The 24901-nt window shown below is 38.7% G+C and overlaps 1 protein-coding gene across 1 annotated transcript in view; it reads left to right on the top strand.

Annotated features, from left to right (window-relative positions):
- SCOT (Succinyl-CoA:3-ketoacid CoA transferase) overlaps positions 1-24901 on the top strand; it is a 180886-nt gene that overhangs the window by 5414 nt on the left and 150571 nt on the right. The window contains exon 2 of the mRNA XM_090379500.1: positions 24146-24254. Coding sequence (XP_090235626.1) covers positions 24146-24254 — 109 coding nt within the window. The remainder of the gene's footprint in view (positions 1-24145; positions 24255-24901) is intronic.

Genomic DNA, 24901 nt, shown 5'->3' with positions numbered 1-24901 from the left:
GACTAACTTTTTTTTATTTTATTTTATTATTACAAAGTAAGCTAATTTTAAAGCCATATTGAATAAGAATTTGCATGGGAAAAATTTTTCTTTCAACATTTTTCAAACTACCTCAACAGCTGGTTGTATGCTAAATGTTTTAAATTATTTTTCTATACATTAAAATAATTTTCCTCCTAGTGATATTTATTTAGCCAATGGGAGAAGAGAGAGATGTGGATTATGTGGTAATACGTAACAGAAGCTTGTTTTATTGTGGTAAAATAAGCTTCTGTTTAAGCATGGTCACGAGCTGTGTTTATCTGACATGACCATGTGGTACCATGCTTGATTTCCATACGTAACGTATTTATGTATTCTTAGCAGACGAAGAGACACAAACAATGTTGAAAGCTGCTGTAAGTATTTTATTTTACTTTATCAAAAGAAGCGAGTTCAGCCCCCTGGTTGTTATTATTAGTAGTAGTAGCATATGATGCAAGTAAGCAAGCATATAAAGCATCAATAATTTGTGTAGTTCTTCCTTGTGGCGCCTCTGTAGCCAGGTGGGCAGGAGCAGCAGTGCATAGCACACGCTTCTTGATTAGACCGGGGTTCGAGCCTATGACCACTAAATACGGAGGATGCAGAAAGGTCAGGGAATGACCACTGCATATCCCTGGAGCAATATGGCCTTAGTTGCTAATCCCAAAAAAAAAAAAAAAAAAACCAAAGTTATTCAGACTGCCCACTTTTACAACAATATATGGTAGATTTTGTTCCAACAATCAACCATCCACTGGCTGAAAGCAAGCAAACCTTTGTGCATCTATCTTCCCTCACTTTGAATTTAATACCTCTCTTGTGTGTAGTCTAGGTAAGAGGAATGCCATCAGTATTGAGTTTGCTCAATCCATTCAAAGTCTGAAACATGTTAGTCACCTCATAGTTGCATAGTTGCCAGACAGCTTCAGTTGTGCAATTTGCAGAACTGAAGCCTTTCTTGTTAAGACCACCTTTTTGTTCCCTTCATCAATCTTGTTGCTCTTCTCTGCACTCATTCCAACAGATCCACATCTTTACTAAAATGATGCTTCCAGACCAGTATCCACTGGTCTGGAAGCATCCTTATACAATGGGATAATCACTTCCTTATCTCTGCTGATAAAATTCGTGTATATCATAGACGAAAACCGCTGAGCTGTCCTGGCAGCCTGTCTGCTCTGCAGTAGGCCACCATATTTGAATTCTATCTTCCTTAGTAAAGCTTTTCCATATTGGATATTTCATGATAAAATTTTCCATGTTTGACAATGACAACATCCCGTTGTGATGGAAAAAATCTAAATGTGTATGCAGGAAATACATCTTGAAGAGCATGCTGTGTAGCCCATTTTTTTTAAAAAGGCAGTCAGCATTTCTTTAACAGTATAGCCATAAGTGTGTGCTCTAATGTTGCCAAGGAGATTGGCAGTGACCATTTTAAAAGTGTTCCAAGCTGCTTTTTCAAATGTGCTTTCCTGCATAAATTTTATAAATGTTCTGATTTTTACAGCGACAAGATTTTTGCTCAGGGTCAGGGAATGACCCTGAACAAAAGGGTCATTCCCTGACCTTATTTTAGGGAATTAATTTTTTCGAATATTACAATCCATTAACTAATTGTGAAATCATGTGAAGCATGATTGATGTGCAAGGTTAAAAGTCCAGATTCATAAATTGGGATGTTACGTATGTCCAAGTTATTGCTCGATTCTTCAGGTATTGGTAGGCTCTTGTCATATGGTATTGATTGAATAACAAGTAGCAATTTCAGTATTGTATAGACTGTTTTTGCTTTGAAGAAAATCTAGATATGAGTCACAGAAACAGCAGTCACTTATGTGATTCTTTCTCAATACTGTTGAAATGGCAGATGACCTAGTACTTGAATTGCAATTATTTGTTATTTGGATTTTTTTTAGGAGCATTAGCAACTAAGGCCATATTGCTCCTGGGATATGCGGTGCCTGACCTCCGTATTTGGTGGTAAAAGGCTCGAACCCTGATCTAATCAAGAAGCATGTGCTATGCACTACTGCTCCTGTCCACCTGGCTGGGGAGGCGCCTTGAATTGTAATGTTTGAGGGGGGTAGCCCAGCTTTTATTCTAATCATTAACTTTGCATTAAAAGTATAATGCATACACTTTCTTGATCAAAGGAGTAAACACTTGTCTTTAAGATTCAAAATAAATTATCCACACATAAAATGAATTAGCATTATTAATACTCTTTTGAGCCATTATGGGCAATGTTAATGAGCTCGCGGTTTCTGCGACACACCAGAGAACAACTAAATTGTAGTAAAAACTAATATACAGTAGTTGGTAAGAACAGTGGCAAATTAAGGCATGGGCTAGTGGGTCCCTTGCTCAGGAGTGCCAGTCTTTAAGAGGCACCAAATTTTACAAATCATGAAAAAATATATATATCCTTAGTAAAGGGGCCCCCGAAAAATCTTTCTTGCCGGGACACGAAAATACCTTGGTCTGGCACTGGGTAAGAAAGCAGTGGATAGCCAGTCTGATATGGTATCATGGAAAGCAAAAATTACTAGAAATTTTTCTTTTGTTTGTGTTGTTTAACTTTAATTCCCTTTCCTTTAGTTGTAATAATCCTCAAACTATCACATTTTCCATCTGTATAAAACGGTTAAGGCACTTTTCTTTTTAATTTACAAGGCGCCTCCATAGCCAGGTGGGAAGGAGCAGCAGTGCTTCTTGATTAGACCGGGGTTCGAGCCCGTCACCACCAAATACGGAGGATGTGGAAAGGTCAGGGAATGACCACCGCATATCCCGGAGCAATATGGCCTTAGTTGCTAATGCTCCTAAAAAAAAAAAAAAAAAAAAAAAAAACCCAAATAAATAATAAATTTTTAATTTACCCTTCGCATATTCTTAAATCTGTATCTTTGGTACTACTCACTGACTATACTACCCTCTCATTTGGTTTTCCCATTCAGACATAGTACCTGTTGGCCCATCCCATAGTCCTTAACCCTTCTACTGGTACCTATTCATTTGCCTAGATTTTCCGTTTCGTCTTGATGTGATTGGTCCATCCTAAGTAGCACTCAGCCTACTATGCTTCAGTTGTTACTATCCCAGTTCCTATACTTTAGTACCTTTGCAAGCACTTAATTATTGGATAAGCTTCTTTGTTTTTTATGAAGTTTGAATATTTTTTCTAAGTTTTTCTGCATTATTGCCATATTTCTGAGTTTTTTTTGATTTATTACTTTATTTAAATGCAACTCATTCATATGAGTTCCATTTGAATAAAGGTGTTAAGCTTTCTTGTTAAGCAGATATTCTCTCATCTCTCAAAACTCCATTTCTTTCCTATGCCCTTTACTTTTTATGCCTGTTATTGTTTTTTCCTTATCAGGTCTCTGTCCTTTATAACCAACAAGAGAGAGAGAGCACTGATACCTCTTTAATTTAATCTTGTTGAACTTCATTGTCAATTAAATTGTACTTTTAATTAAATACATATAACGACTTAGATTTTACAAATGTAACATAATTAATTAATACATAACTTGATACAGAACGTATATAAAGAAACTCAAAGATAATACTTGACACTTAAAAAATATATATAGATATATAGTGTTACAACTGCATTGGGATACAAGTTTAAGGTTATAATTTTGTACTGAAATTGAAATTTTATTGAAATTGAATCGGAATCATGACTCAGACTAGAGCAGCAAAGCAAAAGGCTCAAGTTAAATGGAGTGCTGTGGCTCAGGGGAGAACTGGGGGGGGGGGGAAGTTGCCCTCTGAATCACAGCCTTTTAAAATGCACTGCTTGCTTGATGTTTGTGGAGCAATCAGGTACGGGACATGATATTGCCAAGGGGGTCTTTGTGTGCACGTGATGTAAGGAAATGAGGCGACAACTCAGTGTTGTTATGGGCCTATATGAGAGCTTGAAGGACAGGGTGGATTCCCTCGAAGGATCTAAATTGAGGGGCCCATCAAGCTCTCAGTTGCCCACATCAACGCCAGAGCTTGCACTTGATCATCACGCAACACAGCAGCAACCCCCAAGGCAGAATGCACTGGTCCCACAGGAACTGTTGGTGACTCTATTGTCAGGGAAACGGGGAACATGCTATGTAAAAAGGATAGGTGGAACAGCACCAGGGTATGTCTGCCAGGGGCAAAGGTTGGTGATGTTGTAGAGCAGATATCATCTTTTAAGGGCACAAAGGGTGATATTGTTGTACAAAGGGTGATATTGTTGTACACGTTGGCACTAATGATATTAAGAGTAGGAAAACGGCAGAATTACTTAACAAGTCCAGGTCACTGTTGAAAAAAAGCCTTGAATTAGGGTTGAATTTGAAAGTGTCTGCAATTCTGCCCAGACATGATAGGAGGGAGTATATGATGAGAGCCTTGTCGATCAATTTGGCCCTGGATAGATTGTGCAAGGTTCGAGGGGTAGAATTTTTTTCAGCCTGGTCTGTACTTGTTAACAGGAGCGACTGCTTCTACAGGGATGAGATACACTTAAATAGAAAGGGTGCAAGAATATTTGCTGATGCTATCGAGGCAGTGTTAGGTGGGTCAGAAAACTGCTAGCTTGGGGGGATACAAGGACTAATAGATTAACAGTAGTGAAAGTGATGATTGCACTGCTTCTATTGGAATGAGCAGAAGCCTGGAAAACAAGATGCAGGGTATTTCAGAGACTGCTGGGAGTCATTGCGGTACAAGTAAACACATGGGTTGTTTTAGGGTAGCTAAGAATAGGAACAGGTGCATGTATACTTGCATTTACACCAATGCTAGGAGTTTGGAAAATAAATTTGATGAATTTGAGGTATTGCTCAAAACATCAAAGGCAGATATTGTTGGGATATCAGAGACGTGGTGTCACACAGATATAAGGAATGCAGAACTCAAATTTGTGGAGTAAAATGTGTACAGGAAGGGAGGAGAGGTTATACTATTAGTTAAGAAACACATAAAATCCAAGGAAGTGAAGCTAGTCGACATCGCTGGACAGTGCAGTGTTGAGTCAGTTTAGTGTGACATAAGCATTGTGAGATCAAAATTGAGAGTAGGAGTGTGTTATAGGTCTAATGACTCTGATGAGTATAATAATGAACTGTACATGGAAATAGAGTGGGCCAGTAAATCAGAGAGTCTTTTAACCTGGGATTTTAATTTCCCAGATATTGACTGGAATTTGTGGGTTGGTCACTCACACACTAGCAAGGCTTTTGTGGATTTATTGGATGATTGTTTTTTATATGAGCATGTTTGGGAGGCAACTAGAGGGAGTAATACTCTTGATCTGATTATCAGTAGTGATTCTTCATGCATTAAGAATCTGCAGATAAAGGAACCACTAGGTGGCAGTGATCACATTGTGCTGAAATGGGATTTACTCAAAGAGGTAACTACCATCAGGGGTAAAGGGAAGGGTTTTTGCTTTCGTAAAGGTGACTACAGTGGTCTGAGACAGTATTTAAATTCTATATGGTGGTGGGACCAACTGATGATGTTACCAACAGCAAATTCAAAATGGAAAGCATTCAAAGAATTTGAATGCTCTCCTAGGCTTTACATACCAACTAAAAAATATTGTTCAAGGTTTAGGCCTAAATGGATGTCAGATGAACTAATGAGACATGTAGCAGAGAAGAAAAATGCATGGGATACATATAAATTAATGGGTGACGTGGAAGCCTATGATAGATATAAGCTGGTTTGTAACCAAGTCACAAAAGAGATTAGGCAGGCAAAGGCAGACATGAGAAATCCTTGGCAAAGGATGCTTTTGTTTGTTTTGGTTTTTAGGAGCATTAACAACTAAGGCCATATTACTCTGGGAATATGCGGTGGTCATTCCTCAGGGCTCTGTTCTTGGCCCTGTGTGCTGGAACATGGTCCTTGATGGGTGGCTCGCGGTTGATCGAGACAACATCCTTCAGATAGCTTACGCAGACGACCTTGCTATTCTGATTTTTGGTAATTCCCGCCGGGAGCTAGAGTGCAGAGCAAATGAAGTTCTAGAGGACTTGGATATCTGGTGTCAAACACATAAACTTCAAATCTCGACTAATAAAACAAAACAAATGCTGCTAAAGGGCTCTCTTGATGTGAATAGGCCACATGTTATTAAGTTGAATGGAGTAATGATTAGGAGTACTCGGCAGCATAAATACTTAGGAATTTATCTTGACGACCGTCTTAATTTTAATTACCACGCAAAATATGTACTTAAGAAAATAAAAGCTATGACCTATAAAATTATTAAGATTACCAGGAGTACTTTTGGAGTAAAGAAATCTTCCATTAAATTATACTACTCTTGTATATTTATACCAATTGTGTGTTATGCTGCTGGGGCCTGGGGATACAGAATCGGTAACTCCCTTGTTCAAAAATATCTTACACAAGCACAAAGATTCTTTCTTCTCGCTGTAAGTAGAGCTTGTCGAACTGTCTCTACAGCTGCTCTCCAGGTCCTCAGTCATCGACTGCCAATCCAATATGAAGTAACGTTACACTATCTTTTATATTGTAGAAGAAAAAATGTTCCTGCGATTGTAAATGGTATAACGTATAATACTGACTTGCAAGAAAAGGTAGACATTAAAAGAATGAGAAATGAATGTTGTAGAGCATGGCAAAATACCTGGTCTACCTCTACTTTGGGTAGGGAGACCTTTAAGTTTTTTCCCGAGGTTGTTGATTACGACAAGAAAATGGACTGGTTCAATCCTGGTTTATATGTTACGTTTTTATATACCGGTCATGGAAGTCTCAACTTTAAATTGTTCTCACTAGGATTAAGTAACACTCCTCTCTGTAGTTGTGGTGCTCAAGAAACTGTCGAGCACCTCGTGTTTCATTGTCCTCTGTACGATGATTTAAGACTGGACTTTCAAATTCTCACAAATGTATTTGACTGCTCCGAACTGCCAAGATTGGTTAACTGTTCCGAATATTATACTGCCTTCTCCACCTATGCAGAGAAATTGTTTAAACGGAGGAAAAGAATTCTTGCTCCTGAGGTTCAGTAAAATGCTAGACTGTTTCTTTGAATTACTCTTACCTGATGTATTGATCAGTCCGCTGGACTCCGAAGCCCAGTATTTATTTATGTATCATCATTGTATATAGTCTTTATGAACCACCATTGTATATAGAATTTTTATGTACCACCATTGTATATAGTCTTTTTATGTATAATTAATCATTGTACTCTTTATGTATAACTAATCATTGTACTTTTATGTACAATTAATCATTATAAATTGTACCCAATGTATAGATTACTTTCAGCGGTGAATAGGGGAAACCCTGGAGCCCGCCAAAAAAATAATAAAATACTTTGAACTTTGAACTTGAACTTTGACCTTTCCGCATCCTCTGTATTTGGTGGTGACAGGCTCGAACCCCGGTCTAATCAAGAAGTGTGTGTTATGCACTGCTGCTCTTTCCCACCTGGCTACGGAACACCAAGGCAAAGAATGCAAAGAAAAACAACAATGAGTTCTTTACCTATGTAAACTCTAGAAGGAAAGTGATGAATTAGATTGGTCCAGTGGATATTTATGGTTCAACTGTTGATAATCCTGCTCAGGTGGCTAACAAACTAAACGAGTATTTTGCATCTACATTCACCCATGAGGAGTATTCAGGGAGCGGAAATGCCAGAGGTGAGTTAAACTCTGGCAGTGAGCTGGATGATTTTGTAATAACTGAGAGGAAAGTGGAGCATAAATTATCGAAGATAAACATAAAAAAGGCACCTGGGGTGGATGGGATCTATCCAGTTATATTAAAGGAGGCAGCAAAGGAAGTAAGCAAACCCTTAGCCATAATTATGAGAGCTTCTTTGGACTGGAGATGTGCAAATGTGACTGCAGTTCACAAAGGAGGATCAAAGGGCAACACATGTAATTATAGACCAGTTAGTTTAACATCTGTTCCAGGAAAATTAATGGAGGCACTGTTTAAAGAAGCACTGTAGGATCATCTAGACAAGACTTCAGTTATAGCTTGGACACAGCATTTTGTTAAGGGAAAGTCTTGCCTGACCAATTTGATTAGATACTATGATGTGGCCACAAAGGAACTGGATGCAGGGAATAATTTTGTTATCATATATTTGGATCTTAGAAAGGCTTTTTATACTGTTGCACATGGAAGACTGCTGCACAAATTGGAGCAGTGTGGCATTGGAGGCAAATTGCTGCTATAGATAAAGGGATGGTTGAGTGGGAGAAGACAGAGAGTGGTAATCGATGGACACTGCTCATCGTGGACTAATTTTATTAGTGAAGTCCCTCAGGGTTCAGTATTGGGTCCATTGTTGTTTTCTGTATTTATAAATTGAGCAGAAGCCTGATGCATGATATTTCAGAGACTGCTGGGAGCCATTGCGGTACAAGTAAACACATGGGTTGTGTTAGGGTAGCTAAGAATAGAAACAGGTTCAGGTATACTTGCGTGTACACCAATGCTAGGAGTTTAGTAAATAAATTTGATGAATTTGAGGTATTGCTCATAACATCAAAGGCAGATATTGTTGGGATATCAGAGACGTGGTGTCACACAGATATAAGGGATGCAGAACTGCAATTTGGAGAGTACAACGTCTACAGAAAGGATAGACAGGATAGGAAGGGGGAGGGGTTATGCTATTAGTTAAGAAACACATAAAAACCAAGGAAGTGAAGCCAGTCGACATCGCTGGACAGTGCAGTGTTGAGTCAGTTTGGTGTGACATAAGCATTGGGAGATCAAAATTGAGAGTAGGAGTGTGCTATAGGCCTAATGACTCTGATGAGTATAATAAGGAACTGTACAGGGAAATAGAGTGGGCCAGTAAATCAGAGAGTCTTATAATGGGAGATTTTAATTTCCCAGATATTGACTGGAATTTGGGGGCTGGTCACTCACACAGTAGCAGGGCTTTTGTGGATTTATTGGATGATTGTTTTCTACATCAGCATGTTCGGGAGGCAACTAGAGGGAGTAATACTCTTGATTTGATTATCAGCAGTGATTCTTCATGCATTAATAATCTGCAGATAAATGAACCACTAGGTGGCAGTGATCACAGTGTGCTGAAGTGGGATTTACTCAAAGACATTAGGGGTAAAGGGAAGGGTTATTGCTTCCGTAAAGGCGACTACGATGGACCGAGACAGTATTTAAATTCTATACAGTGGGACCAACTGATGATGTTACCAACAGCAAATTCAAAATGGGAAGCATTGGAAGCTACTAGGCTTTACATACCAACTAAGAAATATTGTTCAAGGTTTAGGCCAAAATGGATGTCAGATGAACTAATGAGGCATATGGCAGGGAAGAAAAATGCATGGGATACTTACAAATTAACACATGACACAGAAGCCTATGATAGATACAAGTTGATATGCAACCAAGTTACAAAGGAGGTTAGGCAGGCGAAGGCAGATTACGAGAAATCCTTGGCAAGGGATGCAAGGAAAAACAGCAAAGAGTTCTTTACTTATGTAAACTCTAGAAGGAAGGGGATGAATCAGATTGGTCGACTTGATATTGATGGGTCAACTGTTGATGATCCTGCTCAGGTAGCTAACAAACTAAATGAATATTTTGCATCGACATTCACACATGAGGAGTTATTCAGCGAGGGGAATGCCAGAGGTGTATTCAACTCTGGCAGTAAGCTAGAGAATCTTGTAATAACTGAGAGTAAAGTGGAGGAGAAATTGTTGAATATAAATAGAAGAAAGGCACCTGGGGTGGATGGGATCTATCCAGTTATATTAAAGGAGGCAGCAAAGGAAGTAAGCAAACCCTTAGCCATAATTATGAGAGCTTCCTTGGACTCAGGAGAGGTACCCATAGACTGGAAATGTGCAAATGTGACCCCAATTCACAAAGGAGGATCAAAGGCTGACACAAGTAATTATAGACCTGTGAGCTTAACTTCTGTTCCAGGAAAATTAATGGAGGCACTGGTTAAAGAAGCACTGCAGGATCATTTAGACAAGACTTCAGTTATAGCTCGGACACAGCATGGTTTTGTTAAGGGGAAGTCTTGCCTGACCAATTTCATTGGATACTATGATGCAATCACAAAAGAACTGGATGCAGGGAATAGCTTTTATATTATATACTTGGATCTTAGAAAGGCTTTTGATACTGTTGCACATGAAAGACTGCTACACAAATTGGAGCAGTGTGACATTGGAGGCAAATTGCTGCTATGGATAAAGGGGTGGTTGAGGGGGAGAAGACAGAGAGTGGTAATCAATGGACACTGCTCATCGTGGACTAATGTTATTAGTGGAGTCCCTCAGGGCTCAGTGTTGGGTCCATTATTGTTTTCTGTATTTATAAATGATATTGATGATGGTATATCAAGCTTAATGTCCAAGTTTGCAGACGATACAAAGGTTGGCAGGGTTGTCAAGGACACTACTGACACTATGCTACTGCAACAGGATCTGGAAAGGTTTTGCAGATGGGCTGAGAGGTGGCAAATGAAGTTTAACATTGACAAATGTAAAGTGCTACACATGGGAAACAGCAACCCCAGAGCAACGTATCAACTCTGTGGTACTTACACTGACAGTGGTAGAGAATGAAAGGGACTTGGGGGTGGTTGTGCAGGCAGATATGAAGTTCTCTGAGCAGTGCAGACGGGCTGCAAGAGTAGCTCATGGAGTATTGTCAATGATATACAGGAATTTTTCCAGCAGTGATAAGGAAGTGATTATTCCCTTGTATAAGGCAATGGTCAGGCCACACCTAGAGTACTGTATACAGGTCTGGAGGCCTCATTTCAAGAAGGATGTAGAGCTGCTGGAACGAGTACAGAGAAGGGCAACAAGATTAGTGAATGGAACAAAGGGGTGATCTTACGAAGAAAGGCTTAAGTTTTGCAAATTACAGTGTCTGGAGACTAGGCACCAGCGAGGTGATCTGATAGAGGTGTATAAAGCCTTAAATCGTTTGAGCATGCTCAATGCTGATGGGATTCTTCCTCTAGCTCAGAAAAATCACCTGAGAGGGCATAAATTCAAATTGAGGAAAGACAGATGTAGGATAGACGTGCGGAAATTTGCCTTTAGCCAGTTTGTGGTTGGTTGGTGGAACAGACTTCCATCCCTTGTAGTGGAGGTTGATAGCCTAAATAAGTTTAAGGCTCAGCTGGACAGGTATTTTGAACGAACAGAGGGGGGAAGTGGAAGTGGGTTTTTTTTTTTTTCTTTTTTTTTTGGCTGATGCTGCATAAGCTTGCTTTCATGCGTCAAATGCCTCTACTAATACTAATGCTAAATGATATTGATGATGGTATATCAAGCTTAATTCCAAGTTTGCAGACTATGTGAAGGTTGGCAGGGTTGTTAAGGACACTAATGACAGTACTTTGCTGCAATAGGATCTAGAAAAGTTGAGCAGATGGGCTGAGAGGTGGCAAATGAAGTTTAACATTGACAAATGTAAAGTACTACATATGGGAAGCAGCAATCCCAGAGTGACGTATCAACTCTGTGGTACTACTCTGACAGTGGTAGAGAACGAAAAGGACCTGGGGGTAATTGTACAGGCAGATATGAAGTTTTCTTAGCAGTGCAGACGGTCTGCAAGAGTAGCTCGTACAGGAATTTTTCTAGCAGGGATAAGGAGGTGATTATCCCCTTATATAAGGCAATGGTCAGGCCACACTTTGAATACTGTATACAGGTCTGGAGGCCTCATTTTAAGAAGGATGTAGAGCTGTTGGAACGAGTACAGAAAAGAGCAACAATATTAGTGAATGAAACAAAGGGTTGTCCTTACGAAGAAAGGCTTAAGTTTTGCAAATTACACTGTCTGAAGACTAGGCATCTGCGAGGTGTCTGATTGAGGTGTATGAAGCCTAGAATGGTTTGAGGATGCTCAATGCTGGTGGGATTCTTCCTCTTGCTCGGAATAATCATTTGAGAGGGCATAAATTAAAATTGAGGAAAGACAGATGTAGGATAGATGAGCGGAAGTTTGCCTTTAGTCAGCGGTTAGTTGGTTGGTGGAACAGACTTCCATCCTTTGTCGTGGAAGTTGATAGCCTAAATAAATTTAAGGCTGAGCTGGACAGGTACTTGGAATGAATGGAGGGGTGAAATGTAAGCGTGTTTTTTTTTTTTTTTTTTTGTCTGATGCTGCATAAGCTTGCTTTCTTGCATCATATGCCTCTACTTATGCTAATTTGCACACTACTCTCATCATCCTGGTTTTGGACTTTTTTTTTTTTTTTTTTGTGTGATGCTGCATAAGCTTGCTTTCTTGCATCATATGCCTCTACTTATGCTAATTTGCACACTACTCTCATCATCCTGGTTTTGGACTTTTTTTTTTTTTTTTTTTTTGTCTGATGCTGCATAAGCTTGCTTTCTTGCATCATATGCCTCTACTTATGCTAATTTGCACACTACTCTCATCATCCTGGTTTTGGACTTTTTTTTTTTTTTTTTTTTTGACCCTTTCTAATCAAAGTCTAATGGGTATAAAATTGTTTTATCTATCCGGCCATTCTCTATGGTACAGAAATATGGCACTCAACCATCCCCACAAACCTTAAGCGAGTGTACACCGCTGAATACTGGCTACTGAAATGGGTCCTATACCAAGCTCCGTCTGCCTCCTGCCACCACAACAGCAAAGATGGCAGAAGCACTGGAAATCCTGAGGGTGAAGTCCCTGATCATGGAAAGGAGGTTAGAACTCCTCACTGGCTAGATATCATCCCCAAACATTTGGAATGCCTGCTTTTGGAGGATACCACAGCCAAGCCTAAGATCGTCACCTGCACTTGTGGGTCACCGCAATAGGCTTGCACTCACTGACAGGTTTCTTCTCAAGAAGATGCTTGCTGCCCTGAACTGTGTAGCTGCTAACATTGATACCCTGATAAAAAATAAGAAAGATAGATTAAACTTCATTAAGTCCTTCCTCACTTGCGATCCCTCCCCTTCTAGAAGAGGATTACAATGCTCCCGTTTCCTATCCCTAGGATCCTTGAACAAAAATCAAACTGATATTTAGCACTTTTCTTTACTCATTAATCCTTAAGGTATCATTATTTAGTTTTTATATCTATATAATATTGGTGTAGATACTCCATAGACAACTCTTAAAGAAAAACTATGGTAGTACTGTGAAAGACATCATTTTATCTGTATCTCATCAGAGCAATATGGCCTTAGTTGCTAATGCTCCTAAAAACCAAATAACAATCAAACAAACTGTATCTCATATTGTGCTCATCCTTCACACTGAGTTGCCCATGTATTGCACTACCTTGAATAAGTAATTCTTCACTAATAGTGAAGATTATTGTTCTTATTCTTGGTGGCCACTGAGATGGCACCATTTGAAAGCTAGTTGGCTTTTCATCTGTGGGTGAGCAGGTACCCTGGTATTGAAAAATTACAATCCAGTTGTGAAGTTAATCCACAATATGAGAGATGCCAAAAGGTTTATGTGATAATATTTAAATAAAACTAAATGCAACCAAACGTAATATTTTAAGATTTTATATAATATTGGTGTAGATACACCATAGACAACTCTTAAAGAAAAAGTACGGTAGTAGTGTGAAAGGTATCATTTCATCTGTATCTCATAAACCTTTTGGCATCTCTCATATTGTGTGATTAACTTCACAACTGGGTTGTCATGTTTGCAATACCAGGGTATCTGCCCACCCACCGATGATAGGCCAAGCTTTGAAACAGTGGCATCAGGGGGAGCCTGATATTCAGAGTTTCTGAGAATAGATAACAACAGTCTTCTCTACTGGGGAGCGTTGCCTATTCAAGGAATTTGAGTTTTTGAGTGGTGTGAGTTGAAGGAATTACTGTCCCTTTCATTCTTCTACATCGTTTATTTTCTTCTTCCACTCCTATTATAACTTTCCCTCTACTTTTTGCTTTTCTAAGTCTAATAGGGACAAGTGGATAGTAGAGTTATTATCCCACACATATACAAATAGCTTTGAAATGGTGCTGTCTGGGTGGTGGTGCCCACCGAGAATAAGTAACAACAGTCTTCTCTATTAGTAAAGTGTTACTTATTCAAGGTAGTGCAATACATGGGCAACTCATTGCGAAGGATGAGCACAATATAAGATACAGATGAAATGATGTCTTTCACGCTACTACTGTAGTTTTTATTTAAGAGTTGTCTATGGTGTATCTACACCAATATTATATAGATATAGAATCTTAAACTTAAAATATTATGCCTAGTTGCATTTAGTTTTATTTAAATATTATTTAGTTTTTGTATTTGTATGCTGCTTTTGTATGTGGAACTTTGTTTTGTATTTGCATCCTATATTTTGTAGTCTGTTTATACAAGCTCCTATATGTGAACCCCTTGCGCTGGTTGCCATGATGGGATATTGTGTTGTATGTAATTCTGTACTTCACAATAAAGATTTATTTATTTATTTATTGATTTATTTATACTAGTTAGACTTGAAATTTATTTCAGTTGAATGCAAAGTTGAAAAAACATCTTATACAGTCAATTACGGTTATTTGGGACACATCGGGACTATTGCATTTTGGCCTGATTAAGCGGCTGCCCCAATTATGCAAAGTTTCACATAAATAGTTAAAAATACAATGGTTAAAAATATAATTGGTTCACTGTACAATCAAATCATGTTACGATGCACTCGCTATAGTAAAGTAGATTAGTAGAGGCATATGATGCAAGAAAGCAAGCTTATGCAGCATCAGCCAGAAAAAAAAAAAAAAAACTTACATTTCATCCCTCCGTTCGTTCAAAATACCTGTCCAGCTGAGCCTTAAATTTATTTAGGCTATCAACTTCCACAACAAGGGATGGAAGTCTGTTCCACCAACCAACTACCTGCTGGCTAAAGACAAATTTCCGGACATCTATCCTACATCTGTCTTTCCTCAATTTGAATTTATGCCTTCTCAGGTGATTATTCTGAGCAAGAGGCAGAATCCCATCAGCACTGAGCATGCTCAAACCATTCAAGGCTTTATACACCTCAATCAGATCACCTCGCCAGTGCCTAGTCTCCAGACACTGTAATTTGCAAAACTTAAGCCTTTCTTCATAAGAGCAACCCTTTGTTCCATTCACTAACCTTGTTACCCTTCTCTGTACTCGTTCCAGCAGCTCTACATCTTTCTTGAAATGAGGCCTCCAGACCTGTATACAGTACTCAAGGTGTGGCCTCACCATTGCCTTATACAAAGGAATAAGCACCTCCTTATCCCTGCTAGAAAAATTCCTGTATATCATTAATAAGACACCATGAGCTACTCTTGCAGCCCGTCTGCACTGCTCAGAGAACTTTATATCTGCCTGCACAATTACCTCCAAGTCCTTTTCATTCTCTACCACTGTCAGTGTAGTACCACAGAGTTGATACGTTGCTCTGGGGTTGCTGTTTCCCATATGTAGTACTACTTTACATTTGTCAATGTTAAACTTCATTTGCCACCTCTCAGCCCATCTGCTCAACCTTTCCAGATCCTGTTTCAGCAGCATAGCATCAGTAGTGTCGTTAACAACCCTGCCAACTTTTGTATCGTCTGCAAACTTGGACATTAAGCTTGATATACCATCATCAATATTATTTATAAATGCAGAAAATAATAATGGACACAACACTGAATCCTGAGGGACTCCACTAATAATATTAGTCCACGATGAGCAGTGTCCATTGATTACCACTCTCTGTCTTCTCCCCCATAACTTCATTTAGCAGAGCCAAAACTTCAAATTCTTCCCTTATCATCAGTGGAGGCAACTCTGCTCTTTATCAATACCAAACCAACCATTGGGACCTTATTAACTGCACTACATATATTATAAAGTACTGGTCATTGTGATCATGTTTGTGAATTGAATTTTAATTCTATTAAACAGCGATTCTAATAAGTGAAAATAGGAGAAATATTATCCACAGGCTATAAAAGTAAAGATATATATTAAGCACAAATTTACATTTGTTTGCCCTACCAATTAAAAAATTAAATGATATGTGAAAATCGGAAGAATATGTGTGATAATTGGAATAATTAATATGTACTCTAATGTCTACATACTAACTAGTTGACATTTGTGGGAGAGGGTTAAAATTTAAAACAGTAAAAAGATAAGCAGTCAATAACAAAGAACACGGCGCACACACAAATTGAAAGTAACACGATACGCTCAAATGAGAACGGAGTAACAAGTTACGAAGCTTAAAAAATATGAATGAAGAGCAGATTCTGAAAATAAATTTTTTTATATGATTGAAGATTTCATGGGAGTGTAAACACATTTCACCATAATAACCCACAGAATTACAGCTGTCGGTATTATCACAAATTCAATAAGATTGAGTTTACTATCCGTTTATGATAGATTGCACTAACAGAAAAGCCCAATAAACATGTGACTGCTAATTTTTTCATTGTTTTTAGGTTGTGACCTCCACAAATCCGACCGAATCACGAGGTACAGTCGAAGGCAATCGGAGGGTAATCTCCTGCGCTGGGGTCTCCTGCCCCGATTAAATGGCATGTTGTCCCAATTAAGCAAAGTAAATCCTGGCTATTTTCTCGATTGGGTTCTGTTCTTTAAGATTTGTCTCAGATAAATGGCTGCCCTGATTAACCGGTGGCCCAAATACCCGGAATCCACTGTATTAAGTATGTATGTATTTCATACACAACGTACTTAATACAAGAGGTCAAGCTGTATTTTTCCCATTATCACATAGACGATATTGCCAACTTTCTAATACATTTTCACACTGTTTAATATACTTCTTGAATTATTTAATAGAAAAGCTATGGCAAACAATTAACTTGAAAGAGTGAACAGAATGTTTTTTTTTAGCAAACTCAGAGTGGAAAAAAAGTGGTGGGGCATAACAATGACCCTTGTGCAGGAACAGTTCTAGGGTTTAGACTGTGTTCAGCCCTTGTTCGTATAATTTAAACTTTTACACTGCTGACTTCATTTAGCAGAGCCAAAACTTCAAATTCTTCCCCTATCATCAGGGGAGGCACCTCTGCTCTTTATCAATATCAAACCAACCATTGGGACCTTATTAACTGCACTACATATACAGCAAACCTCATTCGCGGGGGTTAGGTTCCTGAGAAATGCTGCGAATACCGAAAATGCGAATACTGAGTTATGGCTCCCATAGTAATAAAGGGGTTCCGTTCCAAAGTATGAAATATATAAGAAAAACTAGTCTAACCTTCATAATATGACTATGTACATAGACAGTACATAGTGAAATGTAAGCATATGGCATTGAAACGAAAATAAGAAACAATTTAATATTAAATGTAATATTTATTAGAAATTTCAAACCAGCGCCTTTGCTAGCCAAAAAACTTATCCCGCCAGTGCTATGCTATCACCAGTTTCTCTAAAGTGTTGTTAAAGGAGTTTTGCTTTTTCACGAATGATGAGTGAACTTAACGGAATTTTATTTTGAATTCGGTCTTCTATCCACAGATCTTAAGCTTTTTCCATTTTTTCTAATTTAACATCACGAGTTACAGAGCAAATTTTTGAAGCAATTAGCGCGTTTTCACGGACACTATGGCGGATTTTTTTTCTTCCTATTTCTTGATTGATCGTACCGTTGACTCATTGATTTTATAATGTTTTGCCACTGAGGAGACACTTTTACCATTAGAAATTTTGTCTAATAACTCAATTTTATTTTATTATTCGCTAATGTCCTTCACCTTCTTTGATCTTTTCACATTTCCCTTGTTATTCGTAGCCATATTTTTGTACAGGATAGAAAGAACTTGTCCACAATAAAGTCACTTTCTTCCATTAACACACTCGAAAAAGTGTGTTTTGCACTGCAAAACGGTAGATTTATCACTTTTGTAAGCATATCAATTTATAAATTGATAAATTTATTCAGTTTATAAGCATATAAATTAAAGCAAACGACAAAACCTTCCATGACAAGCGCATAACACATACTAAACAAGGATTAGCGAGAAACATCCACGCTCGCGATTTTGTCACCCCTCTCCCCCCCACCGACTGAGCACTGTTTTGACCGGAAAAGATAATTTTAGCCACGCCCATGTTTTTTTATGGCGGAAAATGTTCACGGTGCTTTAAAATTCGCATTTTTTTTAGATTTCATTTTGTATTAAATCAGCAACTGCGAAACCGTGAATACAGATACCGCGAATAGCGGGGGTTTACTGTATTAATAATGAAAGCAATTTCATTATTGCTTCAATTAATAATGAAAGCAAGAACATTTATTACCATAAACTGTCAAGTAGAACTCATCACTGAGTGCCAAGCCATTTGCACGATCTATTGAATTATATTAATTAACGGAGGTAGTAGAAGAAGTAAGCAAACCCTTAGCCATAATTATAAGAGCATCCTTGGATTCAGGGGAGATCTCCTAGGACTGGAGATGTGTGAATGTATCCCCCTAATTCACAAAGGGGGGAGTCAGTAATTACAGACCTTGTAGTTTAACTTCTGTCCCAGGGAAAATGATGGAGTCACTGGTTAAAGGAGTAATGCCGGATCATCTAGACAAAGCTGCAATTATTTCAGACACATCAGTTTGTTAAGGGGAAATCATGTCTGGCCAATTTGATTGGATACTATGATGTGATCACAAAGGAACTGGATGCAAAATATAATTTTGATGATATTATTATTATTATTATTATTATTATTATTATCATCATATACTTGGATTTCAGGACAGCTTTTGAAACTGTTGTACATAAAGGACTGCTATTAAAATTGGAGCTATGTGGCATTAAGGGCAAATAGCTGCTATGTATAAAGGGATGGTTGAGTGGGAGAAGACAGAGTGGGAATCAATGGACACTGTTATTAGTGGATTTCGGGGATTGGGTGTTGGGCCAATTGCTGTTTTCCATATTTTTTCAAGGATTTTGATGATGCTGTATCAGGCTTAATGTCCAAGTTTGCAAATGATATGACTTTTGGCTGGGTGTTAATGGTAGTAATGATAGTATGCTAGTGCAACAGGATCTACAAATCACAATGGAAGTTTAATTTTTACAATTGTAAAGTACTGCATATGAGTAGCAGTAACCCCAGAGTAACGTACCAACTGTGTGGTACTATACTCAGGGTAGTGGAAAATGAAAAAGACCTTCATATCTAATTGTACAATTAGCTGGAGATAATTATGCAATCAGCAGTGCAGACAGGCTGCCAAGACAGCTAATGGGATTTTCTCAACGATATACAGAACTTTGCTAGAAGGGATAAGGAGGTGATTATCCCATTGTACAAGGTAATGGTGAGGCTCCATATTGTGTACTTGCATACAGGTCTGGAGGCCTCATTGGCAGTGAGCTGGATGATTTTGTAATAACTGAGAGGAAAGTGGAGGAGAGATTGTTGAGGATAAACATAAAAAAGGCACCTGGGGTGGATGGGATCTATCCAGTTATATTAAAGGAGGCAGCAAAGGAAGTAAGCAAACCCCTAGCCATAATTATGAGAGCTTCTTTGGACTCAGGGGAGGTACCCATAGACTGGAGATGTGCAAATGTAACCCCAATTCACAAAGGAGGATCAAAGGCTGACACAAGTAATTATAGACCTGTTAGTTTAACTTCTGTTCCAGGTAAATTAATGGAGGCACTGGTTAAAGAAGCACTGCAGGATCATCTAGACAAGAATTCAGTTATAGCTCAGACGCAGCACGGTTTTGTTAAGGGCAGGTCTTGCCTGACCAATTTGATTGGATACTATGATGTAGTCACAAAAGAACTGGATGCAAGGAATAAATATTTGGATCTTAGAAAGGCTTTTGATACTGTTGCACATGGAAGACTGCTGCACAAATTGGAACAGTGTGGCATTGGAGGCAAATTGCTGCTATGGATAAGGGGATGGTTGAGTGGCAGAAGACAGAGAGTGGTAATCAATGGACACTGCTCAACGTGGACTAATGTTATTAGTGGAGTTCCTCAGGGTTCAGTGTTGGGTCCGTTGTTGTTTTTGGTGTTTATGAATGATATTGATGATGGGATATCAAGTTTAATGTCCAAGTTTGCAGATGATACAAAGGTTGGCAGGGTTGTTAAGGACACTACTGACGCTATGCTGCTGCAACAGGATCTGGAAAGGTTGAGCAGATGGGCTGAGAGGTGGCAAATGAAGTTTAACATTGACAAATGTAAAGTACTACATATGGGAAACAGTAGCCCCAGAGCAACATATCAACTCTGCGGTACTACACTGACAGTGGTGGAGAATGAAAAGGACCTGGGGGTAATTGTGCAGGCAGATATGAAGTTCTCTGAGCAGTGCAGACGAGCTGCAAAAGTAGCTCATGGTGTCTTGTCAATGATATACAGGAATTTTTCTAGCAGGGATAAGGAGGTGATTATTCCCTTGTATAAGGCAATGGTTAGGCCACATCTTGAGTACTGTACACAGGTCTGGAGGCCTCATTTCAAGAAGGATGTAGAGCTGCTGGAACGGGTACAGAGAAGGGCAACAAGATTAGTGAATGGAACAAAGGGTTGCTCTTACGAAGAAAGGTTTAAGTTTTGCAAATTACAGAGTCTAGAGACTAGGCACCGGCGAGGTGATCTGATAGAGGTGTATAAGGCTTTGAATGGTTTGAGCATGCTCAATGCCAATGGGATTCTTCATCTTGCTCAGAATAATCACCTCAGATGGCATAAATTCAAATTGAGGAAGGACGGATGTCGGATAGATGTGCGGAAATTTGCCTTTGGCCGGTGGTTGGTTGGTGGAACCGACTTCCATCACTTGTTGTTGAAGTTGATAGCCTAAACAAATTTAAAGCTCAACTGGACAGGTATTTCGAACGAACGGAGGGGTGAAATGGGAGTGGTTTTTTTTTTTTTTTTTTTTTGGCTGATGCTGAATAAGCTTGCTTTCTTGCATCATATGCCTATGCTAATGCTAAGATGTAGAGCTGCTGGAACGAATACAGAAAAGGACAACGAGATTCTTGAGTGGAACTAAGGGGTGCTCTTACCAAGAAAAGTTTCAGATCTGCAAATTGCAGTTTGTGGACCAGGCACCTGCAAGGTGCCTGAATTGAGGTGTTTAAGGCCTTGAATGGATTGGGCAAGCTCAGTTGATAGGATTTTTCCTCTTGCTCAGAATACACAAATAAGGGCGGCACAAATTCAAATTGAGGATGAACGGTTGCAGAATCAAAGTAATAGAGGCCTGGGATGCAAGAAAGCAAGCATATGAGCTTATGTAGCAACAGCCAAAAAAAAAAAAAAAAAAAATTCACACAACCATTCCCTCTAAGAGTTTGTCCAGTCTATCCTTGAATTTATTTAAGCTATCAACTTCCACAACGACAGATGGAAGTTTGTTCCAGCAATTAACCACCTGCTGCCTGCTGGCTAAAGGCAAATTTCTGCACATCTATTCTACAACTGCTTTTCCTCAATATGAATTTACACCCCCTTAGATTTGTAATCTGAGCAAGTGGAAGAATCCTATTAGAATTCAGTGTGCTCAACCCATTCAATGTCTTATACACCTCAATCAGATCACCTTAGGCGCCTCCGTAGCCAGGTGGGAAGGAGCAGCAGTGCGTAGCACACGCTTCTTGATTAGACCGGGGTTCGAGCCCGTCACCACCAAATACGGAGGATGTGGAAAGGTTAAGGAATGACCACCGCATATCCTGGAGCAATATGGCCTTAATTGCTAATGCTCCTAAAAACCAAACAACAACAACAGATCACCTTGCAGGTGCCTACTCTCCAGGTGCTGCAATTTGCAGAACTTAAGCCTTTCTTGGTAAGAGCACCCCTTTGTTCCCCTCACCAATCTTGTTGCCCTTCTTCGTACTCGTTCTAGCAACTTTACATTCTTCCTAAAATGAGGCCTCCAGACTTATACTCTAGGTGTGGCCTGACCATTGCCTTGTATAACGGGATAATCACCTCCCTGTTCCTGCTAGCAAAATTCCTATATATCATTGACAAGACTCCATGATGTGCCGTGGCAACCTGTCTGCACTGCTCAGCGAACTTCATATTTGACTGCACAATTACCTCCAGGTCTCTTTCACTTTCCAATTCCCTCAGTGTAGTACCACACAGTTGGTATGTTTCTCTTTGGTTATTGTTACCTATATGCGGCGCCTCCGTAGCCAGGTGGGAAGGAGCAGCAGTGCGTAGCACAAGCTTCTTGATTAGACCGGGGTTCGAGCCCGTCACCACCAAATACGGAGGATGCGGAAAGGTCATTCAGGGAATGACCACCGCATATCCCGGAGCAATATGGCCTTAGTTGCTAATGCTCCTAAAAACCAAATAACAAACAAACAAATAACCTATATGCAGTACTTTGTTAAAGTTTCCACTTCAGTTGCCATTTCTCAGCCCATCTGCCCAGATTTTCTAGATCCTGTTGCAGTAGCACACTGCCATTACTATCATTAACAACTCTGCCAACCTTTATATCACCTGCAAACTTTGATATTAAGCTTGTTATACCTTCATCAATATCATTGATAAATATACAAAACAACAATGAACGCTGAGGGACTCCACTAATAACATTAGTCCACACAGCGGAGTACCCATTGATCACTACTCTGTCTTCTCCCACTCACCCATCCTTTTATCCATTGCAGCAACTTGCCCTTAATGCCATACTGTTCCAATTCGTACAGTAGTCTTCCATGTGCAACAGTATCAAAAGCTTTCCTGAAATCCAAGTATATGATATCAAAATTATTTTTTACATCCAGTTCCTTTCTAACCACATCATAATAACCAATCAAATTTGTCAGACAAGACTTTCCCTTAACAAACCCATGCTGTGTCTGAATTATTGCTGCAGTCTTGTCTAGATGATCCTGCAGTACATCTTTAACTAGTGACTCCATTAATTTACCTGGAACAGACGTTAAACTAACTGGTCTGTAATTACTCCTTTCACCCTTTGATATCCCTTTGTGAATTTGGGATACATTTGCACATCTCCAGTCTGTGGGGACCTCCCCTGAGTCCAAGGATGCTCTCATAATTATGGCTAAGGGTTTGATTAGTTCCTTTGCCACCTCCTTTAATATAACTGGATAGATCCCTTCCACCCCAGGCGCCTTTCTTATGTTTAACTTCAACAATTTCTCCTCCACTTTGCTCTCAGTTATTACAAAATCATTAAGCACCCTGCTACAATTTGTTAACCTTCTGGCATTTTCAAACCTTAATAACTCCTCATGTGTGAATGTAGATGTAAAGTACTCATTCAGTTTGTTTGCTATCTGAGCAGGATCATCAGCAGTCAAACCATCGATATCAAGTGGATCAATCTAATTCATCTCCTTCCTTTTAAAGTTTTTGTGACTGATTGCAGACGAGCTTATATCTGCCATAGGCTTCTGTGTTGCGTGATAATTTATATGCATTACATGCAGTTTTCTTCTCTACCACGAGTCTCATTAGTTCATTTGACAACCATTTAGGTCTGTGTGGAAGTTTGCCTTTAGCCAGCAGATGGTTGATTGCTGGAGCAAACCGTCATCTGTTGTTGTTGCGGAAGTTGATTGCTTAAATAATTCAAGGAATCACTAGACCTATTGGAGGGATGGATATGTAAATTGGAATTGGTTTTTTTTTTTTTATCTGATGCTCTATAAGCTTACTTTCTTGCATCATTTGCCACTGCTAATGCCCATCTTTGTCAACTTTATCTAAGCTGTTAGTGCTACATCACGTCCTAAGAATAAAAAAGCAAACTTGTTTGAAATATAGAGTTACTTAAAAAAGAATTTCTTTATATGATTGCCTTTCATTAACCTATATATCAGTTTCTGCCAGTAGCTTATGAACTGGCACAATATGTTTGTTGCAGTTTTGTGTCATTAAATTTTAATAACAACTTTTTAGTAACAAAATTCAAATATAAAATGTTGAATTTCATTTATATTTATATAATGCAGTGTATGTTTCCAAATTTTGAGTTAAAAATGAGCAAAAATGTTAATTTCAATAATCTGCTTAGTAGCTGTTACATTTTTAAAGTATTATATTAATTAAAATGAATTAAAGAAGGTATTTACTATAATTTTCATTTGTAGGGATGCTCTGCATATTTCACTACTAGTTGCAAACGAGAAGTTCAGTTTTTTAGTGATGCCACTGATGCTATCACTGATATTCCAGATGGGGCAAAACTGTTAGTAGGAGGTGAGCATAGTAGATTCTAATATCTTTTTTGTTTGGGATTTCATAGAAAAGTGACAAAAAAAAAAAAAAAAAAAAAAATGCCAGCACTGTACTGATAGATTATGCTGCTCTGTATTTTGAAAAAAAATTCGCTGATGTTTTCTCAGAAAAGGGTGTTTGAATCATTTTCTAATGCTGATTTCAAAAATGATTTTTATTTGTTTCCATCACATCAGGTTTCTTCAAGTCATGAAAGGAAATTGGATTTTTCACAAATTTTTATTAATATTGCCAAAATTTGTGCCCTGAAATTATAACAAAATACTATTTTTACGAGACATTTTATATTTAAATAAATGTTGAAAACACTATTAAAAAAAAAAGACTAATAAAAAGTCCACTAAACACTCGCCTCTCATTTCAAAAATTCATCTATGATTGGTGAAATTTTGGCTGCTTTGATTTTCTTGCAGATCCTTCTACTTTATAGTCCCTCTTCAGCATCCAGCAATAGTCAGTCATCATGTTGAAATTCCCCCTTCCCTGGTATCTCATCTCCATATCTTTCTTGGAGAGGTTTCACCAGGAAATGTCCTGGTGAAACCTCTTACCCTGTTTTTCACTAACACTTCCTAGATCTTCTGGGAAGTAGTCAATGTGGGAGTGTA

The sequence above is a fragment of the Mastigoproctus giganteus genome, chromosome 8 (assembly GCF_048544385.1).
Source record: "Mastigoproctus giganteus isolate SK-2022 chromosome 8, ASM4854438v1, whole genome shotgun sequence".
NCBI lineage: Eukaryota > Metazoa > Arthropoda > Arachnida > Uropygi > Thelyphonidae > Mastigoproctus > Mastigoproctus giganteus.
Note: the sequence above shows the minus strand (reverse complement) of the source record. Positions and strands in the feature narration are given on the sequence as shown.